This window comes from Rutidosis leptorrhynchoides, chromosome 1 (assembly GCF_046630445.1).
Source record: "Rutidosis leptorrhynchoides isolate AG116_Rl617_1_P2 chromosome 1, CSIRO_AGI_Rlap_v1, whole genome shotgun sequence".
NCBI lineage: Eukaryota > Viridiplantae > Streptophyta > Magnoliopsida > Asterales > Asteraceae > Rutidosis > Rutidosis leptorrhynchoides.
This window is the reverse complement of record NC_092333.1, coordinates 609956319-609969277: the sequence shown is the minus strand read 5'-3', so window position 1 is coordinate 609969277 and position 12959 is coordinate 609956319. Positions and strand designations below refer to the sequence as shown.

At 32.5% G+C, this 12959-nt stretch overlaps 1 protein-coding gene across 1 annotated transcript; it reads left to right on the top strand.

Moving 5' to 3' along the window:
• Nucleotides 1–4530: 4530 nt before the first annotated feature.
• LOC139884816 (uncharacterized) lies at nucleotides 4531–7958 on the top strand. The gene is made up of 9 exons (XM_071868796.1): nucleotides 4531–5572; nucleotides 5655–5708; nucleotides 5789–5891; nucleotides 5975–6049; nucleotides 6144–6300; nucleotides 6419–6488; nucleotides 6675–6740; nucleotides 7359–7481; nucleotides 7562–7958. The coding sequence occupies exons 1-9, from the start codon at nucleotides 4579–4581 to the stop codon at nucleotides 7747–7749; spliced, it is 1830 nt and encodes a 609-aa protein (XP_071724897.1). The 5' UTR covers nucleotides 4531–4578; the 3' UTR covers nucleotides 7750–7958.
• Nucleotides 7959–12959: the final 5001 nt, after the last annotated feature.

Genomic DNA, 12959 nt, shown 5'->3' with positions numbered 1-12959 from the left:
TTCGTAGATTACGGAGGAATTTACAGAATATATCAGGCAAAATTTAAAGTAACAGATACGATAAGATATGATTTAGCAGATACGCTAAGATATGAATTTTGTCTATACACTACTCATGCAATTAATGTAGCAAGACGTGTCTAGACTAATAATGATAAGCAGGTAATTTCCTAAGGATGATAAGCAGATGATTTCCGACTAGAAATGATAAGCAAAACTTTTGACATGCAGACACGGTCGAAGTCCAGACTCACTAATGCATCCTACCGACTTATCAGTTAGACACACTAATGCAGACCTGGTTCGCTAAGACCACCGCTCTGATACCACATGTAAAGACTCGTCCTAATCCACGAGAACGAATACAATAACATATGATTACATCGCGAGGTATTTGACCTCTATATGATACATTTTACAAACATTTCATTCGTTTTAAAAGACAATCTTTCATTACATCAAAAGTTGACATGCATGCATACCATTTCGTAATATCCATCTATAAATGATCTAATCTGTCATTTACTTAATCATAATCTTTACTGAACTCAACGACTTGAATGCAACGTCTTTTGAAATATGCCATGAATGATTCCAAGTAATATCTTTAAAATGAGCTAATGCACAGTGAAAGATTTCCTTAATACCTGAGAATAAACATGCTTTAAAGTGTCAACTAAAAGGTTGGCGAGTTCATTAGTTTATCATAATCATTCATTTCCATCATTTTAATAGACCACAAGAATTTCATTTCCATTTCTCATAAATATACGTCCCATGCATATAGACAAAAATCATTCATATGGATTGAACACCTGGTAACCGACATTAACAAGATGCATATAAGAATATCCCCTATAATTCCGGGAAATCCTTCGGACATGATAAAAAACGAATTCGAAGTACTAAAGCATCCGATACTTTGGATGGTGTTTGTTAGGCCCAATAGATCTATCTTTAGGATTCGCGTCAATTAGTAGACCGGTTTACTAATTCTTAGGCTATCAAGCAAAAGGGGCATATTCGGCTTCGATCATTCAACCATATAATGTAGTTTCGATTACTTGTGTCTATTTCGTAAAACATTTATAAAAATTTCGCATGTATTCTCAGCCCAAAAATATAAAAGGGTAAAAAGGCAAATGAAACTCACCATACAGTATTTCGTAGTAAAAATACATTTAACGTCATTGAATAAGTGCAAGGTTGGCATCGGATTCACGAACCTATATTAATTATATATATTTATATGTTGGTCAATATTTGTCTAACAATTTAGTTTATGTCATAGTGTACCACAATCCTAATGCTCGAGACTAAATATGCAAAAGTCAACAAAAGTCAATTTGACCCAAAATGATTTCCAAAATTTATACATGATTATTATATAGTTTAAATATCGTCATTTTATATTTATTAAATATATTTAAAAGATTTATTAGAGTAAATAATATAATTCATTTATTAATAAATAAAATTTTATACAAAAATATTCTTTTATATATCTTAAGTAATAAAGTTCATAAAATATTATGATAGGTTAAGGTAATTATATTATCTGTATTACGTATTTATTTGATAAAAAAAATAACATTGTTAATAATAATAAGTAAAAGTTGTATTATTTTGTAATAATAACTATTATTATTCTATTAATAAAAATATCAATATTTATATTTACTAAAAATGATATTATGATAAAATGGTAATTCTAATTATGATAACTTTAATATTTACGATACTTTTTAGTATTAACTTTAAAATAATAATTTTATTTAAATTGATAATAATAATGATATTTTATAATAACAATGACATTTCATTTAAAATGATAATTTTTGTTAAAAAGATAGTTTTAATACTAACGATACATTTAATAATAGTAATGATAAAAATACTAAGAACGATAATTTTATCTAAATCAATATCTTACAATATTTTAATTTCATCATGATACTCATACTCATTATTTCCTAATCGATTCGTTTAATAGCTTTTAATCGTCTTTTAAAGCGTGTTCATGTTAATGATAATAATAGTAATCATAATAATTAGGTGTTACTAATATTAGTTTTTAATTATAATAAAACTAATGATAATAAATATTATGATAATATTAATGATAATACTTAATTATAATTTTAATGATAATAACGATAGTAATAATAATAAAAATAATAATTTTTAATGATAATACCTTTTATTAATAATAATAATAATAATAATAATAATAATAATAATAATAATAATAATAATAATAATAATAATAATAATAATGATAATGATAATTAAATAAAAACTATAACGACGATAATAACGACGATAATAATAATCATTTTTATTAATAATATAAAAATTCAATTGACTATAACTTCTAATCCGTTCATATGATGGTTCGTGAATCATTGGAATTTGGTCGAGGTTAAATGAGTATATGAACACAGTTAAAATTCTTGAGATTCAACTTACAACCTTTGCTTATCGTGTCGGGAATATATAAAGATTAAAGTTTAAATTTGGTCGAAAATTTTCGGGTCGTCACATACAGTACACACATGAAACCACAATTACTGTTACAAATAAATATAGCAGTAAAGATGTACATGACTGCCACGAGCAATACCAAATGATTGTGGTAAGTTTCAATAATTGTGATGTTTTACCACATCTAAGATCATCGATGGATATTATGATACAATTTTTTGTTTTTAACTTTTAATTTTTAACTAATAATAACTTGCAATTAGTTTTTATTTTTCTTTTACTTTCTTTCTAACTCGAGAATGCACAAAACTTATTTTACATTACATTCATTTCCATCATTACTCATCGTTTTTCTTTCCATCTCATTCACTTCCCTTTAAAAAAAACTCGAGAACACAACGTTAGAGATAAGAGGATGTACTTGAGTTATGGATATATTTTTTAAGAAGCATTAGTTTGGTAAATATATTTTGCAAACACATGTATCTAGTCAAAAACTCTTAAGGCAGGGACTGATTTGGGACTTATTTTAGCATTCAAGGATGTAATTTTGTAAATACAGGAATGATTTGAACAAAAGTACATAAATACAGGGACGATTTTAGCAATTGTGTCTAATAATAATATAAATATTTCAAAAAGTGTCAGTATTTGTCTATTTGATAAAAACCCATATGAATTTGCTTCAAAATTCCTTAAAAAGTTACATTTGTGAAATGCATACACTTTTTTTTCCCGACAAAATAACGAAAACTCATATAGAAACGAGGTCGATTTCCAAAGGAAAACGCCCTTAACAGAGAATACAAAAGAATAGGAGAAACGGGGAAGCTCGCGCCTAGAAAGTAACAATCTAAACAAAAACTATCTATAAGTGAGCTTCACCTAACAACCCGAAAAACATTAATACAAACTAAACAATGCTAAAACGTAACTACACGTTAAAAAACATGAACCGACCCAACCAAAACATGAGACAAACCCGACCTATCAACCTCTAGGTCCCGCCCTTTTCAACTTACCATTAACTGTCTCCTTTAAAGTGTTCTTCCCGGACCGGTTCTCTATCTTGTAAGATAAAACGTTGACGGATCCATCACCCATAACACTCTCCTCGGCTAAACGTGTCATCATTTCATCAAACGCCGAAAAAGCCTCAACCGACATATAACCTTTTGACTAAAATTTTGAATCCCAAATGCTCCCTAATCCTTAAAACTCATCATTCAATCTATAATGCCCCTACACATTACTAGATTTGCCTTCCCATAATTTTACCAAACAAAGGAATTGGAAAGCAACCCACCACCAGACACACTTACACAAATCTTAAAAGTACCCCCCACAAATAATAATATAATAATATGAGTAATATAATATGTACTTAATTAATAAATACTTCGTAATATGCCCTTCGTCCCTAAATTATTGTCCAGTATTCCATTTTGGGATGTCCCAAATTAATTGTCTACTTCCATAAATAGAAAGGAAAGGAGATATTTCATTGGTGGATCTGGAGAGAGAAGATATTTCATTGGTGGAGAAATAAAGTTAGTGGGATTTCCTAAAACTGTGTGTTTTTTGTCTGGGGACAATTAATCTGGGACGGAGGGAGTAGTAATTAAATCAAACTAAATTAATTTAATTAATATTAGTATTTAATATATTGATTAATATTAATATATTCAATATAATAAAATTAAGATTTAATCTAATATTTAATTTTAATATATTCAATATAATAAAATATTAAGGAGGTGTGTGGGGCAGAGTAAAGAATAACCAAAGTGAGGCAAACTTTAAACCTCTAAATTAACTTTTTATGTTGTTCCGTTTTTGCAACAAATATTGCACATTCTTAATTTGACAAAATTAAGCTATGGAGAAGAGGCTAAACACAAACTAAAACCCTCTGTTTCCCCTGCTTTTAAAAATATTTGCTTTCTTTCTTTTTCACTAATACATATAAATAAATAAACCCAAATGTTTCATCATCAGAACCATACTAGAACAACAACATTCACCAAACTAACTGCCATTTCTTCATCTGAAAGCTTCCAACAACAATCAAATTTTGGTCGAAGTTATACCATTATGGACTCAAAAAGAAAAAGTATGGCAGCTAATTCATCAAAACATGGGGTGGTTGTAGGTTCTGTTTGGGAAAGCAGAATGAGAGGCAGTTTCAAAGTTTTTAAAGGTGATGATAATGATCAAGAAACTGAAAACCTCATTGATAAAATTCAAGAAATTGAAAAACCCATTGATAAAAATCAAGACTTGGAGAAGGTGGGTTTGAGAATAAAACAGAGGTCTGATGGAATCAGTGGTGGGGGAAAGAGGAAAACTTGGAAATCTGATGGTAATTTAGAAGAAAATGGGAAGAGCCCAGATCAGATCTCAAAGGTTAGATCTCAAAACAAGAAAGTTTTGGGTGAATTCAGTAAATATTTAAGTGGTTCCATTGATGGGAATGGAATCAAGAAAAGCCCAATTCAGATGAAGAAAGGAAGACAGGAATGGAATAAGGAACAGAATGTTTCAATTGATGGAATTAAAAGAAGCCCAGTTCAGATGACATTAAAGACTAGAGCTTTATCAAGAAAAGAGAGCGCAAGTTTAAGTATTGGAATTGAGCAAGTCAAACCATTGTTAACTAAATTAGCTCCAGTTAGTGATGAAACTCACGAAATTGATGTAACTGACACGGTAAACAGAGATGATGATGATGATGAAAAATTGGATAATATATCAGAGTCTAGTCACAACTTAGATGAAATAGATGAATGTGATGAGAAATTGATGACACTTGACATGGCAATAGTCAAAAGTGAAGATTGTGAAGAACTAGGTGAAGCTTTTAATATGAATAATGAAGAAATTAATGAAGAAAGAGCTATTGTAATTGTTAAAGAAAAAGAAACGGAACCCATTTCTACAATCAAGAAAAGCAAGTCACTGGAAACTGTTATTGAAGACAAAAAAGTTCATCACAGAAATGAAAGATCGCATCCCATTCCAAGAACTATCAGAAAACATCCTATTCCTGTTGTAAATCATCCAAGAATCATTTCAAGACCAAGCAAAAGTAAGCATATTTTGTTTCTATAATTTAATTATTTTTTTATTTTTCTTTTTCAATTCTAATCAATCTAACTTTGATTTTGTAGATGAATTTCCCTCGCAGAGAGTTCCCAAATCCCATAGCAAATTGCAAACTTTTGGTTGGTATATTGTTGATATAAAAATTTAAACTTTAATATCATAATTTTTGATTTTTATGCAATTTGTTTATAATTTTCAGCTGATTTGATCATGTGGAGAGATGCATCAAAATCAGCACTAATTTTTGGTTTAGGGACATTTTCTATTCTTTCATCATCATACACTCAAGACCTCAATATCAGGTAATGCAAAAAAAATTTACATTTTTACATACAAAATGATCATCCCATTTTAATACAATTTTCTGCATTACTGTTTTGTTCAGCTTCATTGCTGTGATTTCTTATATGAGTCTCATATATCTTGGTGCAATCTTCATCTTCAAATCATTGATTCTAAGGTAAATCAGTCACATACATAATGCATTTACTCCTACTAAACATGAAACCATTTTTATATATATTCTTGATATTCATGCCCTTTAAATAAAACAGGAGAGTTGTAGATAGAGATAACTGTACAGATGATGAAGAATGTGTTGTTGTTGAAGAAGATGCAATTTGGGCATTAAAATTATTCCTTCCTTACATCAATGAATTTCTCATAAAGGTGAAAGCTTTGTTTTCAGGTGATCCTGCTACTACAATGAAGGTAAAAGTAAAACTATTATCTTTTTCTTTTTTTTTACCTTTCTCACTGATTTTTATGTAAATTACATCTTCTGCAAGATTAGTTAGAATATTTACAATTTTTTGGTGTCATCTGACAGTTAGCAGTGCTGCTATTTATTTTGGCAAGAAGTGGCAGTTCAATAACTATTTGGAAAATGGCCAAATTGGGTCAGTTTTGTGATAGATAACCTAGTGTGAAATTTGTTAAATTCTATCATATACATAGTAAAATACTGTACTTGAGTCTTGAAAATCAAGGTTCTACCTTTAATTATAAAGGAATTTTTATTTTATTTATATAGAAATTCTGATAGAAGTTTTTTTTTTTTTTTTTTTTTTTTTTTTTTTTTGCAGCTTTTTTTGCGGTTTTTACGGTGCCTAAGATCTGCTCCTCATATTCTTCCCAACTTACTGCATACGGTAAATAAATGAATAAGGGAACAAAAGTTCACATGAATTTCCTGCATTTGCAATTATTTTACCATCACTCATTACTGCCCTTTGTGTTGTGTGCTTTGCATATTAAAGACATCACGACACGCGTACATGGCTTTTGTATTGTACAAATAACCAAGCGGTTCAGGTTAATTGGGTCCCCATTACAGGTTTTTAGTGCATGTGTCTACAGTAATTGACGTGGGTCCATTTACATTCGTCAACTGTTAGAAATCTAGTGAAAGTATGAAATTGCACTTTGATTAAATTCCCCAACGGCTATATTATTATGCTTTAATAACGTTGATTTTGAACAATATAAATAAAACTATAAATACAAAAAGAATCATCATGTTACAAGACGTGTGTTTTTTTGCTTTTGTAGAAGTCACGTACTAATAATTTTAAAGGTCAATGACCTAAATTTTTGGACTTGCAGAGGAATCTATGATAGAATAACTTTATTTTATGTTGTGGGACGAGTGGGTGGGCCATTAAAGGGTCGGTTGCACTTTGTTTTACTTTGTAGGTATCTGACTATATCTATATTCATTTAATTTCCGACCATCTAATTCTGAAAGAATATTATGTGTGTAAATGAAGGTTCATTTTGGGTTCAACGATTCAAGGATGCTTGGGAGTCATGCACTCAAAAGAAAGCCGTCGCCTTTGGTGTTTTCACCCTAGTTTGGAATCTTTCTTCTACCGTTGCTCGTATTTGGGCAGGTATGTAGCACAACTTTTTTTCTTCCTTGATAAATAACATAATTGTTTTTCTAAACTTTTTAAGAATGTTTATATCATAGTGTTCATGTTGTTGGTGGCATTCAAATACTATCAACAATTCATGATGAAAGACGAAATTGTTGATGAGGAAGAAGAGGAGGAGGAACCACAACCAGTTACACAAAGAAATCGAAGTTCTTGGCAAGAACAAAGAAATGGAGATACAACTACATCTACTGAAAGCTCAAAACTAAGGAAAAGATGCTGATTTTATTAGTTTAACCACAATGGAAAATGTGATGATAGGACATGTCGATAAAGTAAGCAGTGCTATAACAAAGAAATAAATTGGGAGTATATATAGTGAAATAAATGAAAGATCAAATATGTTGTCACAACCTTGACCACCTGTTACACTCGTTGCGACGTGGATGCAATCTTTGTGTTTTAACAAAAGAGGACATATTTTGACTATGACGTGACAATGTCAAGTTTTAAAGTTGCGTTATGGTGAATTTCAAATTTGAGTATCAAATTTTGTAGAAAGGTTTTTTAGTAATGTGCCAAAATATGATTGGAAGTTGGTGAAAAGATAAATAATAATATAGAAATGAACTCTCAAAATTTGATAAATTGTCGAAATTTGAGTTTTTCCATCATCTGCCTCCATTTTCGATACTTTTCACGCCTTGTAACAAGCGTCATCATCGGAAGAAAAAATCCACTTCATTTTGACGCCCCAACACACACCCGCCTTTGTTGTCAAGTTTTAATTTGAAGTGAAATTAAATTTAATTGTGGGAAAATAAAGAGAACCGGTGTTCCTAAGTTTTATGTTCGGAAGAAATAAAAGGAAGTGGAGGTTAAAGAAAGATAGACTATTAGCGGATATTGTAATCTTTTAAGCCTAGATGCCTCCCATGGTTCAATTCTCTAAGTCCATCACATCATCGGTGTAGTGTGCTCCCAATGGTAGTGTGGTGTGCTGAGTCTCCTTTTTGTGGCGTGCTTAAAACTGATACAAACTCCTTCAGATTTTAATTGATTTTGAACTTTTTTAATAGCTTAATTTTAATTAGATTGAATTTGGTTCGATAATCATGTTAAACAGTTTGAAACCAAATAATAAACACGCTAAAACATAGTACTATCACATATTTTAAATTTGCAAGTCGAGACAAGGTTAATTATGAATTTAAATTAAGCGAACTTGGTCTCGATAAGATATTATGATTAGTACTAATAAATTAGAAGTTATATAGCGTCCTAACAATTTAAGATTGACACCGTGCGGAAATCAAACAAAATTGCAATCATTTTTATATATAAATAAGTTATATATGTGGAGTTCGAAGTCGGATTAAACAAGAAACGGATTTGCTAGTGTGAGAGGCTCACGACCGCGAGTGTATGTGTTGCGACATCGAAAGAGCAAACAGAAAGATGAGCTTGTTTGGAACTTAAAGCTCGCGAGTGGAAGTATACATGTCGCGATCGCAAAGTGATGATGTCCCGCTAGCAGTTGGAATTTATTTAGGACTTTGAATTGTGTTTGGATTCTTATTTGTTTATCACTATAAATAGACCATATGTAACTCATACAATGTGTGTACGAAAAATATAGTAAATAATTTCTGGTTTGTTACCATTGACAGAACTTGAACCCGACCACAGATGGGGCGAGTACAAAAATTTATTTAATTTTTTATTGAAGTTGGGGCGAACACTAAAAAAAACCTTATTTTTAGTATAAATTTTTTTTTTAGTGTAAATTTTTTTAAAAAAAAAAAATCCAGCTGGGGCGGATGCCCCGCCCTGTCTCCACAATGCTCCGCCCATGTTTGTTACTCGTGGAGTAAACCATTCTTCACGTTTTGGAGTTGGGATATAACCACGTTAAATCCCGTGTCATTTTATGCATTTATTTTATCGTTCTTGTTTTAGCTAGTTCGTTTATCATTTGTGGATTAGTGATTGATTGACGTCTTGTTGGGTCTATAATTCTACCAATGTATACATGTAACATCCCGCGTTTTTCCGTTAAATTTATTTTAACACCGTCTTTTTTTTTAATAATATCTTTCGCGATTTAAATTTGTATCTTCATTAACTAACGTTCATAATATCCTCGTTATTTAAATATAACGTCACCCGTTTACTCGAGCGTTTTTAAAATATTCGTTTGGTTAATTCCCGCACCCGACTACAAACTCGAGGGACCATTTTTGCCATATGGCCAAACTAATCACTAGTAGTTGACTAAGTCAACTACTTCTCCACCATTCCCCACATTTTTAATTTCTTTTCTTTCTTCTTTTCTCTCAACCAAAAACTCAAACCTTAAATTCTTCATCATCTTCAATCATCATCCAAATTCAAGCAAGGAATCAAACATCAAAACAAATTGTACTTTTGGAATCCTCGTTTCATCCTCTTCGATTTGATACCAACCTCATTGATTTTGGGTAACATTTCTAAAACACTAAATTTCTCTAAATTCGTTTTAATTACTTGAAATGTTGTTAGTTAGTGACTATGGCTCGTGTATAACATGAATATATGATTTGTTTGCTTGATTTGTTGATTTTGGTGTAACTAGCTTGAAAATGAAAATTGTATGCTTAATCTTTGATTTGGATGATTAAAGGTTGTTAGATTGTTAAAGTTCATGTTTTAAAAGTGTTACTAGCATCATTAGCTTCATGTTGATATATAGATTGATCAAAGAAACTTCAAAAACGTGATTATTGATTTTGGTGTTGCTTGACTAGGGTTTGCTAGTTCTTGAAATGAATTTTTGGATGCTTGAATGCCATGGAATGTTAATTGTTAGTGATTAGTTGTAATGTATGCTTCATTACCTTCAAAACGGCATATCATATGTGTAAATTGGATTCCCGGAACTTAAAATGCATATTGATGAACTTGAGGCTTTGAAATGAGCGTTTATTGATCACATGACGAGAATTCGATTGTTGTAAATGATGTTTTTGTTTGAGGATTTGTGTTTAGTTGTGTTCCTTGTCAAAAGAGCTTTCCAACGGTATAAGATACGTCTTCTAATTGTTTGCGGTTTGCGTTTTGCGTTTGTTTGAAGTTTTGACCAAGACTTGAACCTTGAAAACGACCTGACACCAGACCATGTGTTATGTCGCGGCGCGACACCCCTTGCCGCGGCGCGACATTTGCCTTGTCCAGATTCTGTCCAACTTTTCCATTTTATCAAAAATGTTTGCCATGTTCTAGACCTCCAATTCACATGCAACTTGTTTTAACATGCTTATATATGAATAATTAGCATAGAAAATTTGTCCGAGACCCGACCCGAACATGTTGACTTTTTCGTTGACTTTGACCGACCAAGTTTGACTTTTTGTCAAACTTAGCCAATTAATTATGCAATCTTCCTAACATGCTTTTATACTTGTATCTTGCATGAAACTTGACAATTTGCTTCACATGCTATATTAATCGAGTCGTATTGAGCCATAGGACTAATTGAACACATTTCACCCGACCTTGTGTCGTAACCGGTTAATTGATATAACTTACTTGTTTAGGTTAAGGCTAAGCAACTTTCATGCACACGTTTACTTGTTGAAGTACCTTTATACTCGTGCACTCGAGGTGAGATCATAGTCCCACCTTTTCAACAACTTTTATACTTTTAAATCGTGGGCTGAGAAAACATATACTTTGTTACATCTTGTACTACTTACTTTTATGTTTTGAACACAAGTGTGAAAACAAACATTCCACGTGCGAGTTAGAACAAAAATGCCTCAATTCGATTATCATTAGTTACACTTGCAGGGTGTAAGCGAGAACTTATATTGTGTGGCCATACGGGTTTAACAAACCCTCATTCGGACGGTTCGCTACCGTTATGCGGATGAAATATATTTTTGTGTTTTAGTGTGGGTTCTAGCACTGTGTGATGGGGTAACGTTGGTTAAGTCTTGATAATTGAGTGCTCGCGTATAACAACACTTTTGGAATGCAAATGATTTGGATAATCTACGTTATGGGAATACAAAATCTTGTGGTTCAAAAACAACGTTTAATACTTACTAAACCTATGATTTCACCAACGTTTTCGTTGACAGATTTCTATGTTTTTCTCAGGTCTTGCACGATATGTGATACATGCTTCCGCTCACTATTTGATACTTGCATCCGATGTCGAGTATACATGCATTTCATGGAGCGTCTTTTGACTCTACTTTAAACCGTGTCGCCTAGATTTCAATCGTACTTATAACGTTGTAACTTAACTTTTGGTTGAACAATTCTTGTAAACTTTGAAACAATCCTTATTTTGAAATGAAGGCGACATATTTTGGTCAAACGTTATCTTAAAGACTTATAATCAGGTAATGGGACCCACGTAGCTGACGCCGTCACTTGACGATTTGTCGGGGTCGCTACAAGTGGTATCAGAGCCTTGGTTGTAGGGATTTAGAGTTCATTTGTGTTCACCCCGAGTCATAGGGTACATAGGTGAATCTAGACTACAACCGGCATATAGACTGAAGTAGGAATTACTTGACTATTTGTGCATTTATACTCGAACTCTTCTATCATATCTGACTCGTATTCGATCTTGATCTTACGTGAATAAATTTTGTTGACGCGCCACCTTGACTTTATGAAGTAATGTTAAATGCACATGAGAATCAGGGTAATATAATTTCCGGGATTATATTACGGTGATTCACATGGACGTTCCGACATTATGACATAAAGAATTTAAGGCGAGTCAAGGATAATTTTCTCTTATTCTTTATTCCATATCGCGGTTAGTATTATTTAGAATACTAACCAACGATATTTTTGTGTCATGAAGGAACAATGGCTCGTCGACGCGCTCCTCCCGAAACTCCCGAACAAGCCCTCCAACGTATGATAGCCACCGCCATAGGTGCGGCTATGGCTAGTATCTCCTCCGACATCAATAACAACCACAACCACAACAACCATGGAACCGGTAATTCAAACGAGGGTTGCTCCTACAAAACTTTCATGGGGTGCAAACCTCACACCTTCGATGGGACCGGAGGACCGGTTGTGCTCACCCGATGGTTTGAGCAAACAGAAGCCGTTTTTAGCATAAGCGGTTGTCGGGACCAAGACAAAGTCAAATATTCCACCCACACTTTTGCCGGTATCGCCCTCACATGGTGGAATACGTATGTGCTGTCGGTGGGCATCGATGAAGCTCACACTCTCTCATGGGCCGACTTAAAGAAAAAGATGATCACCGAATACTTCCCGCGCGAAGAGACCCGTAAGCTCGAACACGAACTAAGAACTTTAAAAGCGGTCGGGAATGACCTAAAGGCATATAATCAACGATTTTCTGAGCTATCCTTGATGTGCCCAAACCTCGTGACCCCCGAACCTCTAAGGGTTGAACTTTACATGGATGGTCTTCCCAAGAGCATCAAACAAGGAGTAATGTCATCCAAACCCAGTAAT